Below are 21,827 nucleotides of genomic sequence, written 5' to 3'. Positions count from 1 at the left end.
TTGAACTGCAGAGGAGCTTTGGACCTCCAGGACCTCAGACTGGTCTTATTGAACTGTGGAGGAGCTCTGGACCTCCAGGACCTCAGACTGGTCTTATTGAACTGCAGAGGAGCTTTGGACCTCCAGGACCTCAGACTGGTCTTATTGAACTGCAGAGGAGCTTTGGACCTCCAGGACCTCAGTGGCTCATGTTCTGCCTGTTACAGTTTGGCTTCAGACTCTGTGAACACTTCTCTGTCCTGAAGTCGTCGTGTCGGTTTGTTTCTTTCCTCACACGCCTTGTGTCAATATTTGTGTGAGCCGTTCTCTGCGCTGTCGTTTTTCTAATAACTATTATTGTGCAACAAAATGTCCCGTGTCTTTGTCTTTTGTCCTTCTGTTCTGGGAGTTTTTCACTTTTTGAATCCATTTTGATTCAGATGTTTAAACTTAGTTAGTTTATTCTCTGGCCTTATAGGTCTTCAATAATATTGTTTATCATGATAGTTTCCTGAGTCTGTAGAACTTTAGCTGTTGTTATGGTGACAGGCTCAGAGATTTTATTACTAAGAGTCTTTTTGGGATGAAACAAACCACCAGGACACACAGGTCCAATCAGAGCGCTCGGTGAGACCCGGGGGCGGGGCTCTTCTCCCAGACTTTGTGGAGGAGGCGACAGTTTCAGTAAAGCTTCAGTGCACGGTGTGTCCGAGTTAAAGTTTCCTGACTGTGGAGAGTGAGGAGAGTGAGGAGGAGCCGTATGTGCTGAACATCTCACCTCTGAAGACACCGCTCCGTCTGATCAGGTACGAGGTCATGATCAGGACGTTTCTCCAGCTGGTGAGCGTGAAGAGGATCCTCCAGGGTTAGGTAAACAGACGTGTGTGTGTGTGTCCTCCAGGGTTAGGTAAACAGACGGGTGTGTGCCCTGAGGGGCGGGGCTAGAGCGGCTGTGACTTCTGTCAAATTAAAACTTAAAACATGTTCAGTGGTTCAGGTCAAAGGTTATTTTTATTAGAGCATTTAAAATACAGTCGACCCAAAGTGCTTTACATGTTTCAGACAAGAGACACAAATATATACAAGGTACATATTATTACATATTAAGTATATATAAGGTACATGCAGTGGAACCAGATGTTTACATGCACTTTATAAAGACACATTTGCATTTTTTATTCAGACATGAAACCAGATGTAACTTTTACTTTTTCAGGTCAAATAGATTTTTTTTAAAAAATTATTTCCATTTGTTAAATTCCAGAAGAATGAGAGATAAATAATTTTTTGAAATGTTTTTGTTACTTTTTACAAAGACAGAAGTTTACATGCACTAAGATTCTACACCTCCCGTGACCCTCTCCGGACCCTCTCCGGACCCTCTCAGGGACCCTCTCCGTGACCCTCTCCGTGGGTCCCTCTCCGTGGGTCCCTCTCCGGACCCTCTCAGGACCCTCAGGGACCCTCTCCGGACCCTCTCAGGGACCCTCTCTGGACCCTCAGGGACCCTCTCCGGACCCTCTCAGGGACCCTCTCTGGACCCTCAGGGACCCTCTCCGGACCCTCTCAGGGACCCTCTCTGGACCCTCTCTGGACCCTCTCCGTGACCCTCTCCGTGACCCTCTCCGTGACCCTCTCCGTGACCCTCTCCGGACCCTCTCAGGGACCCTCTCTGGACCCTCTCCGTGACCCTCTCTGGACCCTCTCCGTGACCCTCTCTGGACCCTCTCCGTGACCCTCTCCGTGACCCTCTCCGTGACCCTCTCCGGACCCTCTCAGGGACCCTCTCTGGACCCTCTCTGGACCCTCTCAGGGACCCTCTCAGGGACCCTCTCCGGGACCCTCTCCGTGACCCTCTCTGGACCCTCTCCGTGACCCTCTCCGGACCCTCTCAGGGACCCTCTCCGTGACCCTCTCTGGACCCTCTCCGTGACCCTCTCTGGACCCTCTCTGGACCCTCTCCGTGACCCTCTCCGTGACCCTCTCCGTGACCCTCTCCGGACCCTCTCAGGGACCCTCTCTGGACCCTCTCTGGACCCTCTCAGGGACCCTCTCAGGGACCCTCTCAGGGACCCTCTCTGGACCCTCTCTGGACCCTCTCCGTGACCCTCTCCGGACCCTCTCAGGGACCCTCTCCGTGACCCTCTCTGGACCCTCTCTGGACCCTCTCAGGGACCCTCTCCGTGACCCTCTCTGGACCCTCTCTGGACCCTCTCAGGGACCCTCTCTGGACCCTCTCTGGACCCTCTCCGTGACCCTCTCCGTGACCCTCTCCGTGACCCTCTCCGGACCCTCTCAGGGACCCTCTCTGGACCCTCTCAGGACCCTCTCAGGGACCCTCTCAGGGACCCTCTCAGGGACCCTCTCAGGGACCCTCTCTGGACCCTCTCTGGACCCTCTCCGTGACCCTCTCCGTGACCCTCTCCGTGACCCTCTCTGGACCCTCTCCGTGACCCTCTCTGGACCCTCTCCGTGACCCTCTCCGGACCCTCTCCGTGACCCTCTCCGTGACCCTCTCTGGACCCTCTCCGTGACCCTCTCCGTGACCCTCTCTGGACCCTCTCCGGACCCTCTCAGGGACCCTCTCCGTGACCCTCTCTGGACCCTCTCCGTGACCCTCTGTGACCCTCTCCGTGACCCTCTCAGGGACCCTCTCCGTGACCCTCTCTGGACCCTCTCCGTGACCCTCTCCGTGACCCTCTCCGTGACCCTCTCTGGACCCTCTCCGTGACCCTCTCCGTGACCCTCTCCGTGACCCTCTCCGGACCCTCTCAGGGACCCTCTCTGGACCCTCTCTGGACCCTCTCAGGGACCCTCTCCGTGACCCTCTCTGGACCCTCTCCGTGACCCTCTCCGTGACCCTCTCCGGACCCTCTCCGGACCCTCTCAGGACCCTCTCTGGACCCTCTCAGGGACCCTCTCCGTGACCCTCTCCGGACCCTCTCCGGACCCTCTCAGGGACCCTCTCTGGACCCTCTCTGGACCCTCTCAGGGACCCTCTCTGGACCCTCTCAGGGACCCTCTCCGTGACCCTCTCTGGACCCTCTCCGTGACCCTCTCCGTGACCCTCTCTGGACCCTCTCCGGACCCTCTCCGTGACCCTCTCTGGACCCTCTCCGTGACCCTCTCCGTGACCCTCTCCGTGACCCTCTCCGGACCCTCTCCGGACCCTCTCAGGGACCCTCTCTGGACCCTCTCTGGACCCTCTCTGGACCCTCTCAGGGACCCTCTCTGGACCCTCTCTGGACCCTCTCTGGACCCTCTCCGGACCCTCTCCGTGACCCTCTCTGGACCCTCTCCGGACCCTCTCAGGGACCCTCTCTGGACCCTCTCTGGACCCTCTCTGGACCCTCTCTGGACCCTCTCCGTGACCCTCTCCGGACCCTCTCAGGGACCCTCTCTGGACCCTCTCTGGACCCTCTCCGTGACCCTCTCCGTGACCCTCTCCGTGACCCTCTCCGGACCCTCTCCGGACCCTCTCAGGGACCCTCTCTGGACCCTCTCTGGACCCTCTCAGGGACCCTCTCTGGACCCTCTCTGGACCCTCTCTGGACCCTCTCCGGACCCTCTCCGTGACCCTCTCTGGACCCTCTCCGGACCCTCTCAGGGACCCTCTCTGGACCCTCTCAGGGACCCTCTCCGTGACCCTCTCCGGACCCTCTCCGGACCCTCTCAGGGACCCTCTCTGGACCCTCTCTGGACCCTCTCCGGACCCTCTCCGTGACCCTCTCTGGACCCTCTCCGGACCCTCTCAGGGACCCTCTCTGGACCCTCTCTGGACCCTCTCTGGACCCTCTCCGGACCCTCTCCGTGACCCTCTCTGGACCCTCTCTGGACCCTCTCCGGACCCTCTCTGGACCCTCTCTGGACCCTCTCTGGACCCTCTCCGGACCCTCTCCGGACCCTCTCTGGAGCCTCTCTGGACCCTCTCAGGGACCCTCTCCGTGACCCTCTCAGGGACCCTCTCTGGAGCCTCTCCGGACCCTCTCCGTGACCCTCTCTGGACCCTCTCTGGACCCTCTCCGGACCCTCTCCGTGACCCTCTCTGGACCCTCTCCGGACCCTCTCTGGAGCCTCTCTGGACCCTCTCAGGGACCCTCTCCGTGACCCTCTCAGGGACCCTCTCTGGAGCCTCTCCGGACCCTCTCCGTGACCCTCTCTGGACCCTCTCTGGACCCTCTCCGGACCCTCTCCGGACCCTCTCTGGAGCCTCTCCGGACCCTCTCCGTGACCCTCTCTGGACCCTCTCTGGACCCTCTCCGGACCCTCTCAGGGACCCTCTCTGGACCCTCTCAGTGACCCTCTCCGGACCCTCTCCTGACCCTCTCAGTGACCCTCTCCGGACCCTCTCCTGACCCTCTCCAGACCCTCTCCGGACCCTCTCCGGGTGTTGGTCACATGCAGACGCCTGGAGATCCTGGTGCTCCTGGAGCCTCAGGTGCTGTGGACGAGGACATGGCCGATGGGGACCTGGGGGACGGCACCAGGACCAAACCCGGGACTAACCAGAGCTGCACCGGACCGGGCTCACGGGGGGGCGGGGCCTCGGAGGTCCGGAGCGAAGGGGCCCAGTGGAGAGCAGGGACCTCAGCAGGGACCTCACAGGACCTGACCAGAGGTGAGTCTACGAGCTGCAGGTGAGAACTTTAAATGGAACTCAGGGTCAGAGATAAGGCAGAGGAAACTAAAGATACTAAACATGAGTCTAACGTATCGGTATCAGTTTTGTAGACCTTAGCTTTCAAATGAGGCGTCACACTGTTGCTCTGCAGTCGAGAAGCTTTAAGATTCGGGTAAAGCTGAACTGGAGCTTGGTTGAGGCGGGGTTAATATAGTTTACAGTAAAGTTGCCTTGACTTTATTTTATTATTTCTTCTGTATGAACCGTGTTTCGGGCGTTAGACTCGCCCACAGAGGCTTTTACGGAGCAGCAGAAACATGTTCTAAACATGTTCTAAACATGTTCTTAACATGCTCTAAACATGTTCTGAACATGCTCTAAACATGTTCTGAACATGCTCTAAACATGTTTTAAACATGTTCTTAACATGTTTAAAACATGTTCTAAACATGCTCTTAACATGTTCTAAACATGTTCTAAACATGCTCTAAACATGCTCTAAACATGTTCTTAACATGTTCTTAACATGCTCTTAACATGCTCTAAACATGTTTTTAACATGTTAACATGTTTAGAACATGTTTAGAGCATGTTTAGAACATGTTCTTAACATGTTCTTAACATGTTCTTAACATGCTCTTAACATGCTCTAAACATGTTAAGAACATGTTCTAAACATGCTCTAAACATGTTAACATGTTAAAAACATGTTTAGAGCATGTTTAGAACATGTTAAGAACATGTTTAGAGCATGTTTAGAACATGTTAAGAGCATGTTTAGAGCATGTTAAGAGCATGTTAAGAGCATGTTAAGAACATGTTCTTAACATGTTAAGAGCATGTTAAGAACATGTTCTTAACATGTTAAGAGCATGTTAAGAACATGTTAAGAACATGTTTAGAGCATGTTTAGAACATGTTTTAAACATGTTAAGAGCATGTTAAGAACATGTTTAGAGCATGTTTAGAGCATGTTAAGAACATGTTTAGAACATGTTTAGAGCATGTTAAGAGCATGTTAAGAGCATGTTAAGAACATGTTAAGAACATGTTTAGAGCATGTTTAGAGCATGTTAAGAACATGTTAAGAACATGTTTAGAGCATGTTTAGAACATGTTAAGAACATGTTTAGAGCATGTTTAGAGCATGTTAAGAACATGTTAAGAACATGTTTAGAGCATGTTTAGAGCATGTTAAGAACATGTTAAGAACATGTTTAGAGCATGTTAAGAGCATGTTAAGAGCATGTTAAGAACATGTTAAGAACATGTTTAGAGCATGTTTAGAGCATGTTAAGAACATGTTAAGAACATGTTTAGAGCATGTTAAGAACATGTTAAGAACATGTTTAGAGCATGTTTAGAGCATGTTAAGAACATGTTAAGAACATGTTTAGAGCATGTTTAGAGCATGTTAAGAACATGTTAAGAACATGTTTAGAGCATGTTCAGAACATGTTTAGAGCATGTTAAGAACATGTTTAGAGCATGTTTAGAGCATGTTAAGAACATGTTAAGAACATGTTTAGAACATGTTAAGAACATGTTTAGAACATGTTCTAAACATGTTCTAAACTAGAAAAACATGCTCTAAACTTGTTCTTAACATGTTCTTAACATGCTCTAAACATGCTCTAAACATGTTCTTAACATGTTCTTAACATGCTCTAAACATGTTCTGAACATGCTCTAAACATGTTCTGAACATGCTCTAAACATGTTTTAAACATGTTCTTAACATGTTTAAAACATGTTCTAAACATGCTCTTAACATGTTCTAAACATGTTCTTAACATGCTCTAAACATGCTCTAAACATGTTCTTAACATGCTCTTAACATGCTCTAAACATGTTCTTAACATGTTCTTAACATGTTCTTAACATGCTCTTAACATGCTCTTAACATGCTCTAAACATGTTCTTAACATGCTCTAAACATGTTCTTAACATGTTCTTAACATGCTCTAAACATGTTCTTAACATGTTCTTAACATGCTCTAAACATGCTCTAAACATGCTCTAAACATGTTCTTAACATGTTCTTAACATGCTCTTAACATGCTCTTAACATGCTCTAAACATGTTCTTAACATGCTCTTAACATGCTCTAAACATGCTCTAAACATGTTCTTAACATGTTCTTAACATGCTCTTAACATGTTCTTAACATGTTCTTAACATGCTCTAAACATGCTCTAAACATGTTCTTAACATGTTCTTAACATGCTCTTAACATGCTCTTAACATGCTCTAAACATGTTCTTAACATGTTCTTAACATGTTCTTAACATGTTCTAAACATGTTCTAAACATGCTCTAAACATGCTCTTAACATGTTCTTAACATGTTCTAAACATGCTCTAAACATAGCATGTTCTAAACATGTTTAGAACATGTTCTAAACATGCTCTTAACATGTTTAGAACATGTTTAGAGCATGTTCTAAACATGCTCTAAACATGTTTTAAACATGTTTAGAGCATGTTCCTCAGCCACATGAACCGCCCTGAGTCTGTAATGATCTCAGTCACTGGTCACATCTGTCTGCAGCTGGAGGCCTGACTGATCTGTCCAGAGAGGAGCTCATGGACCGTCTTCAGAAAGCCACACAGGTGAGAACCAGGAGCAGGCAGATATGGCTGCGCTCACGTTACAGAGGTTTGTTTAAAGAAACTCACTGAGACGGAGGAGGTCAGAGGTCAGAGGAGCATTTGTGTCACATTTCTTTTCTTGTTCACGTCTTGTTTTGTTTTTTGCCGTTATTTTGACCTATTCTTTCAAGAAGCTTTAAGATTTGGGTAAAGCCGAACTGGAGAAAATGTGCTCGGTTAAGGTGGGGGTTAAGAGGTTAAAAGCCTAATAATGGACACTCCAGAACAGTAGGAGGCGCTATGCAGATGTAATATCCAATGTGGTGTCACCGTACAGAGGGAAATGTTCCGACTCAGAGTCGTGGGAAGATGTTTTATCTAGGGGGCGCCAAAAAGGCTTTTTCTGTGCATTGATCCTATTTATTAATATTGCCTGCAGTTCGCAAACTATCCACCGCGGGTGCTGCAGCGCCTTCAGCACCCTGGGTTCCCACGGCCGTGTTCCTACTGTTTTCTACTGTACTTTCACTTCAGTAACGATAAGCTCGAGCAACTTTGACTTTTATTGCCGTATGTTCACAAAATGATCTCAAAAACGTCCCTCTTTCTGAAACAATCTTACACTTCTCTGAATCGTACCACAAAGCGCCGCGGCGGCTCTTTCCCCGTCCTCTGGTCCGGCGTCGGCGGGTGATGAAGTCCCACGTCAGCCATGTTGGCCTCGCCCTCCCTCCCTGCCCTTGGATCCCGCCGCGCTCCCTCCATCACGGCGCTCGTAAAGGCGCTCGGCCGGGGAGAGCGGGCCGCGGAGGCGCTGATGGAGAGGCGGGAGCGAGAGGTGTCCGATGGTGCATGGATGCCTCTGGCCCGGCTGGCCTTAAGGTGCAGCTTGCCTGGGCACCCTGCCACTGTTTGTAACGCATCACATTAGCTCAGGGAGAAAGAAAAACAAACAAACAAACAAAAACATAAAGACTAGGGTAAGCGCAATGCTTATTTTAATGCACCTCACCTTACTAAGGGACATACCGAGAAACCCTGTAAAGGGAAACACAAAGAACAGGAGGAGCTCGATGCTCATTTTAATGCACCTCACATTAGGGACACACTGGGACTGACTGTAACGAGACAAAGCAAGAATCAGCATTGACGGGGGACCGACAGTGAGCGGCCTCGGGTGCCGGCCTGGGGGTCGCAGGCGTGGGGAACAGTGTGCGGACATTTCCCTTATCGACATGGCTAAACTAGCCATGTATCCATCCATCCATGTTCTTCCGCTTTATCCGGGGCCGGGTCGCGGGGGCAGCAGTCTCACCACAGACGCCCAGACGTCCCGATCCACACACACCTCCTCCAGCTGTTCTGACCCCGAGGCCACACCTCCTGCGCCTCGTAGCTGCGCCTCGCAGCTGCGCCTCGCAGCTGCGCTGGAGAAACTCTGTCAGAGGCCAACATGCTGCCAGGCTAAGAACTCTTGTATATTTTCACGGAGGATGGGCGGGCCACTTAAAAGCCACTTTAAAGGCATTTTTGGCGATAGCGGCTGCGTGTAGTAGTAGTAGTAGTAGTAGTAGTAGTAGTAGTAGTAGTAGTAGTAGTAGTAGTAGTAGTAGTAGTAGTAGTAGTAGTAGTAGTAGTAGTAGTAGTAGTAGTAGTAGTAGTAGTAGTAGTAGTAGTAGTAGTAGTAGTAGTAGTATTATTATTATTACGTTAACCTGTGATTGTTTCTGCTGCAGACGATCCAGGTCCTGGAGAGCGAGCTGGAGGCGGCGCACAGATACCTACAGGGGAAGTATGCGGCTCTGAAGATCCTACAGGGACAGGTACTTTACTGTGTCCTACAGGGACAGGTCCTACAGGGACAGGTCCTACAGGGACAGGTACTTTTCTGTGTCCTACAGGGACAGGTCCTACAGGGACAGGTACTTTTCTGTGTCCTACAGGGACAGGTCTTACAGGGACAGGTCCTACAGGGACAGGTCCTACAGGGACAGGTCCTACAGGGACAGGTCCTACAGGGACAGGTACTTTTCTGTGTCCTACAGGGACAGGTCCTACAGGGACAGGTACTTTTCTGTGTCCTACAGGGACAGGTCTTACAGGGACAGGTCCTACAGGGACAGGTCCTACAGGGACAGGTCCTACAGGGACAGGTCCTACAGGGACAGGTCCTACAGGGACAGGTACTTTACTGTGTCCTACAGGGACAGGTACTTCACTGTGTCCTACAGGGACAAGTCCTACAGGGACAGGTACTTTACTGTGTCCTACAGGGACAAGTCCTACAGGGACAGGTACTTCACTGTGTCCTACAGGGACAAGTCCTACAGGGACAGGTACTTTACTGTGTCCTACAGGGACAGGTACTTTACTGTGTCCTACAGGGACAGGTACTTTACTGTGTCCTACAGGGACAGGTACTTCACTGTGTCCTACAGGGACAAGTCCTACAGGGACAGGTACTTCACTGTGTCCTACAGGGACAAGTCCTACAGGGACAGTAGAAGAACATTATTTTTATTTGTATACTTATGCAAAACATGCGTTAGTGTACGTTTGAGAGGGGGCCGGCGCTTTGTGCTCTTTCACTCCATACTTGGTAGTGGTAAGCTACTGTTGTAGCCACAGCTGTCCTGGGGTAGACTGACAGAAGCAAGGCAACCAGTCTGCACCATCCGACCACCACTCCCCACATTCACCCACTCACTCCCTACAAAACACACAACACAATGACACAAAACTATAAAACACACAACACAATAACACAAAACTACAAAACACACAACAATTTAACGCCATAAGAAAAGTAAAAAATGCGAATATGAAAAATACTCGGCTCATCTCGTGTTAAAGCCAGTGCAAACATCTCAGCTGAAGGAGCCTGTCTGATGTTCAGAGGGAGGACGTTCCACAGTTTAGGTCCATCCAAGTCCAGACCAGGTCCTGCGGAGCTCCAGGTCTGACGGGATCAGAGCAAAGTTCATCTTAATCCAGGCCTGGTGGAAACTCAGATACTTTGAGGTTTGTGGTCCAGGATTGTCTGTGTGGTGACTTTCTTCTTATTGTCCAGGCCATGTTGGAAAAGGCCACCAGTCACACCAAGAGCCTGGGGCAGAAGAGCGAGGAGCGCGTCAAGGCCCTGGAGAAGGTAACCTCCATCACTGCAGAGGTCAGTGTGTGTGTGTGACTGCTGCCCTCTGGTGTCCAGGAGGTGAACACGCTGCAGTGGGAGCTGAGCCTGAGCCAGCTGCGTCTGCGCACGTCAGAGCAGGCCTTCGAGAAGAACTTCTACAGGTAACTCCTCTTCTGAGCGTCAGAGCAGGCCTTCGAGAAGAACTTCCACAGGTAACTCTTCTTCTGAGCGTCAGAGCAGGCCTTCAAGAAGAACTTCCACAGGTAACTCTTCTTCTGAGCGTCAGAGCAGGCCTTCGAGAAGAACTTCTACAGGTAACTCTTCTTCTGAGCGTCAGAGCAGGCCTTCGAGAAGAACTTCCACAGGTAACTCTTCTTCTGAACGTCAGAGCAGGCCTTAGAGAAGAACTTCCACAGGTAACTCTTCTTCTGAGCGTCAGAGCAGGCCTTAGAGAAGAACTTCTACAGGTAACTCTTCCTCTGAACGTCAGAGCAGGCCTTAGAGAAGAACTTCCACAGGTAACTCTTCTTCTGAACGTCAGAGCAGGCCTTAGAGAAGAACTTCCACAGGTAACTCTTCTTCTGAACGTCAGAGCAGGCCTTAGAGAAGAACTTCCACAGGTAACTCTTCTTCTGAACGTCAGAGCAGGCCTTAGAGAAGAACTTCCACAGGTAACTCTTCTTCTGAACGTCAGAGCAGGCCTTAGAGAAGAACTTCCACAGGTAACTCTTCCTCTGAGCGTCAGAGCAGGCCTTCGAGAAGAACTTCCACAGGTAACTCTTCTTCTGAACGTTAGAGCAGGCCTTAGAGAAGAACTTCCACAGGTAACTCTTCTTCTGAACGTCAGAGCAGGCCTTAGAGAAGAACTTCTACAGGTAACTCTTCTTCTGAGCGTCAGAGCAGGCCTTAGAGAAGAACTTCCACAGGTAACTCTTCTTCTGAGCGTCAGAGCAGGCCTTAGAGAAGAACTTCCACAGGTAACTCTTCCTCTGAGCGTCAGAGCAGGCCTTCGAGAAGAACTTCCACAGGTAACTCTTCTTCTGAACGTCAGAGCAGGCCTTAGAGAAGAACTTCTACAGGTAACTCTTCTTCTGAGCGTCAGAGCTGGCCTTCGAGAAGAACTTCCACAGGTAACTCTTCTTCTGAGTGTCAGAGCAGGCCTTAGAGAAGAACTTCCACAGGTAACTCTTCTTCTGAGCGTCAGAGCTGGCCTTCGAGAAGAACTTCCACAGGTAACTCTTCTTCTGAGTGTCAGAGCAGGCCTTAGAGAAGAACTTCCACAGGTAACTCTTCTTCTGAGTGTCAGAGCAGGCCTTCGAGAAGAACTTCCACAGGTAACTCTTCTTCTGAGTGTCAGAGCAGGCCTTAGAGAAGAACTTCCACAGGTAACTCTTCTTCTGAGTGTCAGAGCAGGCCTTCGAGAAGAACTTCTACAGGTAACTCTTCTTCTGAACGTCAGAGCCGGCCTTAGAGAAGAACTTCCATAGGTAACTCTTCCTCTGAACGTCAGAGCAGGCCTTAGAGAAGAACTTCTACAGGTAACTCTTCTTCTGAGCGTCAGAGCAGGCCTTAGAGAAGAACTTCCACAGGTAACTCTTCTTCTGAGTGTCAGAGCAGGCCTTCGAGAAGAACTTCTACAGGTAACTCTTCTTCTGAACGTCAGAGCCGGCCTTAGAGAAGAACTTCCATAGGTAACTCTTCCTCTGAACGTCAGAGCAGGCCTTAGAGAAGAACTTCTACAGGTAACTCTTCTTCTGAGCGTCAGAGCAGGCCTTAGAGAAGAACTTCTACAGGTAACTCTTCTTCTGAGCGTCAGAGCAGGCCTTAGAGAAGAACTTCCACAGGTAACTCTTCCTCTGAACGTCAGAGCAGGCCTTCGAGAAGAACTTCCACAGGTAACTCTTCTTCTGAGCGTCAGAGCAGGCCTTAGAGAAGAACTTCCACAGGTAACTCTTCTTCTGAGCGTCAGAGCAGGCCTTCGAGAAGAACTTCCACAGGTAACTCTTCTTCTGAACGTCAGAGCAGGCCTTCGAGAAGAACTTCCACAGGTAACTCTTCTTCTGAGCGTCAGAGCAGGCCTTAGAGAAGAACTTCCACAGGTAACTCTTCTTCTGAGCGTCAGAGCAGGCCTTCGAGAAGAACTTCCACAGGTAACTCTTCTTCTGAGCGTCAGAGCAGGCCTTCGAGAAGAACTTCCACAGGTAACTCTTCTTCTGAACGTCAGAGCAGGCCTTCGAGAAGAACTTCCACAGGTAACTCTTCTTCTGAGCGTCAGAGCAGGCCTTAGAGAAGAACTTCCACAGGTAACTCTTCTTCTGAACGTCAGAGCAGGCCTTAGAGAAGAACTTCTACAGGTAACTCTTCTTCTGAGTGTCAGAGCAGGCCTTAGAGAAGAACTTCTACAGGTAACTCTTCTTCTGAGCGTCAGAGCAGGCCTTAGAGAAGAACTTCCACAGGTAACTCTTCTCCTGAGCGTCAGAGCAGGCCTTAGAGAAGAACTTCCACAGGTAACTCTTCTTCTGAACGTCAGAGCAGGCCTTAGAGAAGAACTTCCACAGGTAACTCTTCTTCTGAACATCAGAGCAGGCCTTCGAGAAGAACTTCCACAGGTAACTCTTCCTCTGAGTGTCAGAGCAGGGCCTTAGAGAAGAACTTCCACAGGTAACTCTTCTTCTGAGCGTCAGAGCAGGCCTTCGAGAAGAACTTCCACAGGTAACTCTTCTTCTGAACGTCAGAGCAGGCCTTAGAGAAGAACTTCCACAGGTAACTCTTCCTCTGAGCGTCAGAGCCGGCCTTAGAGAAGAACTTCTACAGGTAACTCTTCCTCTGAGCGTCAGAGCAGGCCTTCGAGAAGAACTTCCACAGGTAACTCTTCTTCTGAGTGTCAGAGCAGGCCTTCGAGAAGAACTTCTACAGGTAACTCTTCTTCTGAACGTCAGAGCAGGCCTTAGAGAAGAACTTCTACAGGTAACTCTTCTTCTGAGCGTCAGAGCAGGCCTTAGAGAAGAACTTCCACAGGTAACTCTTCTTCTGAGTGTCAGAGCAGGCCTTCGAGAAGAACTTCTACAGGTAACTCTTCTTCTGAACATCAGAGCAGGCCTTAGAGAAGAACTTCCACAGGTAACTCTTCTTCTGAGCGTCAGAGCAGGCCTTCGAGAAGAACTTCCACAGGTAACTCTTCTTCTGAGTGTCAGAGCAGGCCTTAGAGAAGAACTTCCACAGGTAACTCTTCTTCTGAGTGTCAGAGCGGGCCTTAGAGAAGAACTTCTACAGGTAACTCTTCTTCTGAGTGTCAGAGCAGGCCTTAGAGAAGAACTTCTACAGGTAACTCTTCTTCTGAGCGTCAGAGCAGGCCTTCGAGAAGAACTTCCACAGGTAACTCTTCTTCTGAGTGTCAGAGCAGGCCTTCGAGAAGAACTTCCACAGGTAACTCTTCTTCTGAGTGTCAGAGCAGGCCTTCGAGAAGAACTTCTACAGGTAACTCTTCTTCTGAACGTCAGAGCAGGCCTTAGAGAAGAACTTCCACAGGTAACTCTTCCTCTGAGCGTCAGAGCAGGCCTTCGAGAAGAACTTCTACAGGTAACTCTTCTTCTGAGCGTCAGAGCAGGCCTTCGAGAAGAACTTCCACAGGTAACTCTTCTTCTGAGCGTCAGAGCAGGCCTTAGAGAAGAACTTCTACAGGTAACTCTTCTTCTGAGTGTCAGAGCAGGCCTTAGAGAAGAACTTCCACAGGTAACTCTTCTTCTGAGCGTCAGAGCAGGCCTTCGAGAAGAACTTCCACAGGTAACTCTTCTTCTGAACGTCAGAGCAGGCCTTAGAGAAGAACTTCCACAGGTAACTCTTCTTCTGAACGTCAGAGCAGGCCTTAGAGAAGAACTTCCACAGGTAACTCTTCTTCTGAACGTCAGAGCAGGCCTTAGAGAAGAACTTCCACAGGTAACTCTTCTTCTGAACGTCAGAGCAGGCCTTAGAGAAGAACTTCCACAGGTAACTCTTCTTCTGAACGTCAGAGCAGGCCTTAGAGAAGAACTTTCACAGGTAACTCTTATTCTGAGCGTCAGAGCAGGCCTTAGAGAAGAACTTCTACAGGTAACTCTTCTTCAGAGTGTCAGAGCAGGCCTTAGAGAAGAACTTCCACAGGTAACTCTTATTCTGAGCGTCAGAGCAGGCCTTAGAGAAGAACTTCCACAGGTAACTCTTCTTCTGAACGTCAGAGCAGGCTTTAGAGAAGAACTTCCACAGGTAACTCTTCTTCTGAACGTCAGAGCAGGCCTTCGAGAAGAACTTCCACAGGTAACTCTTCTTCTGAGCGTCAGAGCAGGCCTTCGAGAAGAACTTCCACAGGTAACTCTTCTTCTGAACGTCAGAGCAGGCTTTAGAGAAGAACTTCCACAGGTAACTCTTCTTCTGAGTGTCAGAGCAGGCCTTAGAGAAGAACTTCCACAGGTAACTCTTCTTCAGAGCGTCAGAGCAGGCTTTAGAGAAGAACTTCCACAGGTAACTCTTCCTCTGAGCATCAGAGCAGGCCTTAGAGAAGAACTTCCACAGGTAACTCTTCTTCTGAACGTCAGAGCAGGCCTTCGAGAAGAACTTCCACAGGTAACTCTTCTTCTGAGTGTCAGAGCAGGCCTTAGAGAAGAACTTCCACAGGTAACTCTTCCTCTGAGCATCAGAGCAGGCCTTAGAGAAGAACTTCCACAGGTAACTCTTCTTCAGAGCGTCAGAGCAGGCCTTATAGAAGAACTTCCACAGGTAACTCTTCCTCTGAGCATCAGAGCAGGCCTTATAGAAGAACTTCCACAGGTAACTCTTCCTCTGAGCATCAGAGCAGGCCTTATAGAAGAACTTCCACAGGTAACTCTTCCTCTGAGCATCAGAGCAGGCCTTATAGAAGAACTTCCACAGGTAACTCTTCCTCTGAGCATCAGAGCAGGCCTTAGAGAAGAACTTCCACAGGTAACTCTTCCTCTGAGCATCAGAGCAGGCCTTAGAGAAGAACTTCCACAGGTAACTCTTCCTCTGAGCATCAGAGCAGGCCTTATAGAAGAACTTCTACAGGTAACTCTTCTTCTGAACGTCAGAGCAGGCCTTCGAGAAGAACTTCCACAGGTAACTCTTCTTCTGAACGTCAGAGCAGGCCTTCGAGAAGAACTTCTACAGGTAACTCTTCTTCTGAACATCAGAGCAGGCCTTAGAGAAGAACTTCTACAGGTAACTCTTCTTCTGAGCGTCAGAGCAGGCCTTCGAGAAGAACTTCCACAGGTAACTCTTCTTCTGAGCGTCAGAGCAGGCCTTCGGGCCTTTGGGCCTTTCTCATTCATTCACCAGTGTACGCAGACACTGGAAGTTCTGACCATCTGTTTCCGAAGCTCCTGCTCCTGGTCCTTTGTCCATGTCTTTGATGTAAAACATTTAAAAGTCGCCTGCAGATGTTCCTTCTGTCTGCATTTGTTTTGAACTGCGGACATAAACAAATGTCCACAGTTTAGTTTCCTTGTGTTTTTCAGGATGTTGAGTGAGAGGAACAGTCTGAGTGAGGCCCTGAAGCAGAAGGAGCTGGAGAAGGAGCAGCTCCGAGCGGAGAACCTGGGTAAGACCAACACCCTCCCCACCCTCGTCAGGTCCAGTCCAGACTCCGGTCAGAGAGGAGGTCATGGCTCGTCTGAAGGCTCAGAGAGACTCAGAGACTCCCCGTGTGGTCTGTGTGTTTGCAGCTCTGAGTGCCCAGTACGTGGAGCTCCTGTCCAGAGTCGGCCCCCACAGCCTCTGCCCCAAACCAGCCCGAGAGCACCCGAGAGCCAAGAGCGCCCGAGAGCACCCGAGAGCACCTCCACGCAGCGACGCAAGGAGTAAAGCCCCGCCCCCCCGTCCGCAGAGACTCCGCCCCCTAACGGACGCCCTGAAACAGACGGACGCCTCACAGGTGAGAGAGCGCCCACAGCTACACCTCCCCCCTCCACCCGAGCGGAGCACATGTTCTCCTGTTTGGCTTTACCCCAATCTAAAAGCAACAAACAAGTGTCAAAATATAAAAAACGTGACGAAACCAAGACAAAAAAGCTACGCAAAAGAAAACGATGAAAACGCAAAAACCAAACTGGACAAAATGCTCTCGGTTAAAGTGCTCAGAAATTTGAAGTATAGATACAGATGCATCTCTGGAATCGCCCATATATGGTCATGTTTGAAAACAGTTAAGGGGAAAACAATTTTGAAAATATCTAAACATTCTCTAATTATTCAAAAACTACTTTAACAAACGCTGAATTATGAATATAGTTTCTACTCAATAAAGATACAAAGACATGGGGAGGAGCAAAGTGATTCAACAGCCCATAAATATAATTAAAAACAGAGAATTGGGCTAATGCTAACGGTTAGCTACAACTGCCGTTTTTTCACTTCTACTGAACAATCTGCTGTGAGAAAATATCCATATGGACCCGATTTACACTTGACATTATTCGTACGTGATAAATAAGTTCATATTCCACCAGAAAATGGCTAAAAGAGTAAAAAATTGTGTTTCCGAAAATATTCTGTTTTCCCCCTCGGCGAAGCCACGCCCCCTTCTATGACGAGATGCGTCTGTATCTATAGAGTCAGTTCCTTTACATTTCTGGCGTGTGTTGGAAGTGATGCCTCACACTTTTGGGGGACATTTGTGGGTCGATCTTTGGACGATGAGATGGTGTTTTTTGTCCTCGCTCCTCATGACGATGGAGATGTTTTTGTGAAAAGGTCTGGGATCTACATGCCTCACAGCGGAGATAAACCTCTCCTGATTCTGACGTTTGACCTGAGTCTTGAGGCAGATCCTGTTTTTGTGATGAGGATCATGGAGTGAAGAGCTGACTCAGAACCACAGCTCGGGCGGGGCGTTGTAGACGTGTACGTTACCAGCAGGGGGCGCCCTCACTGGCTAAGTCTTCCTGTCAGAGAATAGATGCGACTTCCTTTTTAAATGATTTATTGTAGGATTTGGTGAGTGTGTGGTTTCTGCAAATGAACATACAGAACAATATAGATGTATATTAGAGTACAGAAGTACAAAGCAAATTATATACTATTATACACCATCCAAATAATATACATCGATATGTACTGACCTATTCAATAATATAGCATAACATAGTATAATCGCACTCATAAACATAAGATTGACTATAAACGAAATTACTGCAAAGTATTAAATAATATGCTCTGCAGTCACTGAAAGAAATGCAGGTAAATTACAGTGCACTACCATTATACGCCACAAGATGGAGCTCTAAGACCACAAATGGAAAAAATGGGTTCAGGAGTAAACGTCACAGCCAATGGCGCTGAAGCACAAGAAATATGAACATTTCTACCAATTAGAATAAAACTGGAACAAAAAAACCTTCACCTACAATTTACAATTTGTCCCCGATCAAAATGGAACATCTCAGGCTGAAATGTTGAAACGCTGCAACAGAATCATCATCCCGACACTACCGTCACAGGCTCACACAGTTACAACGTTTTCAAGGCTGTTGTAGAGTTTATCACGGCGCCCCCTGTGGTCGGCCTCTTAAATCATATTTAATCTTTTCCAGGTCGAGAAAGAGCAGGAGGTCCCTGTACCGATGCGAGGCTTTAGGAGGGTTCGTTTCCACTCTCATAGTAATCGTAAATTGTAAATTGTACGTGACGGTTTTTCTTCTCACTCTGGTGCGTCGGCATCTGTCGTGTGGAGCCTGTGGTACGAGAGGTGGAAAAGGAAAATCCACACATTTATAAGTCCAGTGCTTTTTTTTTTTTCCCTTCTTTGCGATGTGATGTGCAGCCCTGGTGCCATTGTGCGCCGGACTGATTCTGGGTCCCATTTCAGATGGAGGGCCGTTGTTGGGTGGTGGAGATGGGTTCTCATGATGTTGTATATAGGACCGCATTTTTTATTTTTTATTACTATTATTGTTATTTATTTTTTTCATGTCATGTAATTTTTATTTTTTCCTTTTTTTTTTTTATTTTATTTTATTTTATTTTTTTTTTTCGGGGTGGTGGTGGTGAAAAGAAAAAATCAGAGACCTTTGTTGTGGCTTGTTGTTCTGACTATATGGCTAACTCCGGCACATTTACATGTTGAAGAAACACGTGTTGATTAATGTGCACTGTCCCAATTCAAATAAAGATATAAAAAAAAAAAAAAAAAGACTTGTCAATAAAAATAGAAAGTGAAAAATAAGAAAATAAGAATACTGGCACTATGAACTTGACAGCTGGATAAACACTGTAAGTTTGACATATGTAAATGTACTTCCAATCCCGAGCAAACGTTAGGCAGTAATTTAGGAAATATAAATTGAATTTAACGTTTTCTAGTGGAATAAGAACGGCACCATCACACTAAACATGGAGGTAAAGTCAGTCTACAGAGTTACCAAACGGCCTGACATGTAACAAACGCAAAGAGGGTGAAATATACACCGACATAATGTACTCGCACACGCACCGCACACGTTCACCCAAATACATGTCACGCTCGTAGCCCGTGCTGGCATCGCACGACTTGTGTCCACGAGCGAACGATAAAGAATAAAGTTATCGTGGGTCCGTCACTGCTGACGTAAAAGTCAAGCAGGGAGTTTTCCTCATGTTACACGTTCATCCTCCCGGGGTCAAATAGAAACATTAAACACGTTAGTAATGCTCATTTATTCATTTTCCTTCCATTTCATTTCTTTCACATTTGTATCATTCCTTTAACGACAAACGAGCAGAAAAAACACTTTTTTTAAACTATTTTTCATATTTAAAAAATATATATATCATTTTCCCCCAAAAAATTTCGACTTGTTTTTCACTTTTTTCTTTTAGATTTAAATGAACAACAGCATCAGAACTTGAATATAAAGATTTGATATACTTTTATTTTTTGATGCCAGAAGACCCTTTACTTTGTCTGAGCTCATTTATTTGCAGGAGAGCTGTCCCGCCAGCAGGGGGCAGTATGAGCTCACTCATTTAGATCCATCCAGCACTGAGAGACAGAAGATTATCACCTATTGTCAGTGGAATGTTTCTATTATGAGGATTCCACATCTTCCCAAACTCTCTTCATTAAAGCGACATCAGACGAAGCAGCAGCTCGTGAAATATTTGATCCTCCGAGTCCAGCGTCTGGACTGAGGTCAGATCAGGACTTTTCTGGTCCTCCTAGTCTCTCACACGACACTGTGCGTTATAGAACATTCCATAAACTTACACTGCGTTCCAAATTATTCTGCAACTCATCGTTTCAATACATTTTAAAGCTTGTAATTAACTGAAAATGGTCATTTGTTGAGTTTGTAGCATTAGGAGGTCATATTTACCGAAGTCAAAAGATATTTCAATCAAAAAAGTATAAACAGGTCAAGTTATATTTTACCAGAGGAGCTTCTTTGAGCAGCTTCACAATTCTTAAATCCATTAAACTTGTGAGTTTTTGGACAGTTTCTGCTTGGATTTGTTTGCAGGATGTTAGAATAACCTCCCAGAGCTGCTGTTTGGATGAAAACTGCCTCCCACCCTCAGAGAAGTTTTTTTTGTTGAGGCTCCAAAGGTTCTCAATAGGGCTGAGGTCAGGGGAGGAGGGGGTCCACATCATGAGTTTCTCTCCTTTTCTGCCCATAGCAGCCAGTGATGCAGAGGTTTTCTTTACAGCAGGACATGGTGTCATGATGAAGAGCTGTTCTCTTAATCTGATGTGTTTGTCTGGCAGAAACCGTCCTCATTGTGCCTTTATCTGCACAAACCCGAGTGTGTCTGAATCATCCACAAATCTCTGATCAGTTCGATGATTACGCTTAATCTTTCATGAAATATTGAAGGTTTTCACACTGAGACCAAGACATTCAACTATTTCACGCTTTTCATCAGCAGAGAGATCCTTTTTCTTTCCCTTATTGCTTGAAAATTATGATCTGCTTAATAAAGTGGAACATCCTTTTTCAGTAGTTTTTCCCTTAACTGGGCTTAACCTGAAAACTGATCATCCCAGGTCTCTGAGATCAATGTCAGTGATTCATACAGCCCGAGACACAAAACCATCCATGAGTTTCATTATTATTGTTTTTGTGTTTGTTTTTTGACACAAAAATCCAATTTGCATAATAATTTGTAACGCAGTGAACAGGTGAGTTTTCCTGCTCTTCAGTGACAGTGACCCTGAACTGAGTTTGGACAGAGCGAACATCTTTACTGTAGTGAGCTAACATCTTATATACTATTATATGTTAAACCCATTTAACCTCTTAACCCCCACCTGAACCCAGCTTTACCCAAATCTAAAAGCACAAAAAAGCATTAAAAAGTGACGAAAACGAGGATGAAAACACGACAGAAAAGTGAGTCACTTCTGTTGTTCTCAGCTTTCAAATGAGGCGGGAACTGTTGCTCTCCAGCCCAGAAATCTGATCCATTTCGAAACTCTACAAATGGTATCGGCTGCCGATACCGATACTGAATATCGGATCGGTTCTCAGTGTCTTCATCTCACTGGGACTTTCCAGGTTAAAGGTCAAAGAAGTCACATGAATCAAACTTTTTGTTCTTCTCAAGTGCTTGTTGTGGGCAGTGAGGGGGGGGGGGAGCACGGGGAAGGGAGAGAGTTCAGCTTCCTGATAGCCTGGTGGATAAAGCCGTTCTTCAGTCGACTGGACCTGGCCTCCTCCCTAAAGGCAGTAGCAGAGTTTGTGATGTAAGATGGTTGTGTTGAAAGTGTGACTCTGCTTCAGGTCAGTGAATGTCTGTGTCCACCTGGATCATGGACTGGACTGAAAGCACCTGAGCAGAGATGTTCAGGAAGCTAAAGTCTGGAATGCTGATCCATAAGACAGACTCACAGTAACTCAGGGTGAAGGCTGGAGAACAGAACAGAACCCAGAGAACAGAGCCCCCCCCAGGGCCCCACAAGGGCCCCGGACCCCACACCCGGAGCGCCCCCCACAGGCCATAGGGTATAGAGATGGTCCAGTGTGCCACGACCGGCCTGGATCCGAGGTTGGGCTCTCGGCCGGATCCTCCTCCAGCTCGTGGAGGATCATGTCGGGGAGGAAACACTCACTTTGGAACATTGAAAACTCTGTATAGTCCCTTTAATTACTGGCAGTCGTTCACCTCTACAGCCGACAGGCCAGAGCAACGCCTCATTTGAAAGCTAAGACCAACAAAACTGATCTAAACAGATCTTTTTTTTCTTCTTTCATTGTGTTTTTGTCGCTGTTTTAGATTTGGGTAATGCCAAGCTGTGGTCCATTGATTTACTTTGTCTTAATAATTAGTTTATGAAGATGAAAGTAAGTCTGCATATGAGGCGTGACTCTGGTATGAGTCGCGTGTTTAATCCCGTGTTAAACCCGTGTTAAACCCGTGTTAAACGCGTGTAAATATGCCTCTGTGTGAGTCACTTTGAGCATGTTTATGTTGATGCGAGCCGATGCCCCCCGTGGCCCCCTGGTGGCCCCCGGGGCTCCGTATGTGGGGCGTCCTCGGG

At 47.8% G+C, this 21,827-nt stretch overlaps 2 protein-coding genes across 2 annotated transcripts in view; one reads left to right on the top strand and one right to left on the bottom strand.

The window, feature by feature from the left end:
* Nucleotides 1-21,827, bottom strand: part of LOC306980151 (insulin gene enhancer protein isl-1-like) — a gene marked incomplete at its 5' end in the record, with an annotated part of 274,135 nt that overhangs the window by 47,801 nt on the left and 204,507 nt on the right.
* Nucleotides 4,360-21,827, top strand: part of ccdc125 (coiled-coil domain containing 125) — a gene marked incomplete at its 3' end in the record, with an annotated part of 17,973 nt that continues 505 nt past the window's right edge. The window contains exons 1-7 of the mRNA XM_079579527.1: nucleotides 4,360-4,597; nucleotides 7,151-7,212; nucleotides 8,928-9,014; nucleotides 10,262-10,339; nucleotides 10,400-10,485; nucleotides 15,832-15,914; nucleotides 16,039-16,247. Of these exons, the coding sequence (XP_079435653.1) occupies nucleotides 4,378-4,597; nucleotides 7,151-7,212; nucleotides 8,928-9,014; nucleotides 10,262-10,339; nucleotides 10,400-10,485; nucleotides 15,832-15,914; nucleotides 16,039-16,247 (825 nt within the window). The 5' untranslated portion in view covers nucleotides 4,360-4,377. The remainder of the gene's footprint in view (nucleotides 4,598-7,150; nucleotides 7,213-8,927; nucleotides 9,015-10,261; nucleotides 10,340-10,399; nucleotides 10,486-15,831; nucleotides 15,915-16,038; nucleotides 16,248-21,827) is intronic.

Source organism: Gobius niger (assembly GCF_951799975.1).
Source record: "Gobius niger genome assembly, chromosome: 1".
In the NCBI taxonomy this organism is placed as follows: Eukaryota; Metazoa; Chordata; class Actinopteri; order Gobiiformes; family Gobiidae; genus Gobius; species Gobius niger.
The sequence above is the reverse complement of the archived record's forward strand: the minus strand, read 5'-3'. Positions and strand labels throughout refer to the sequence as shown.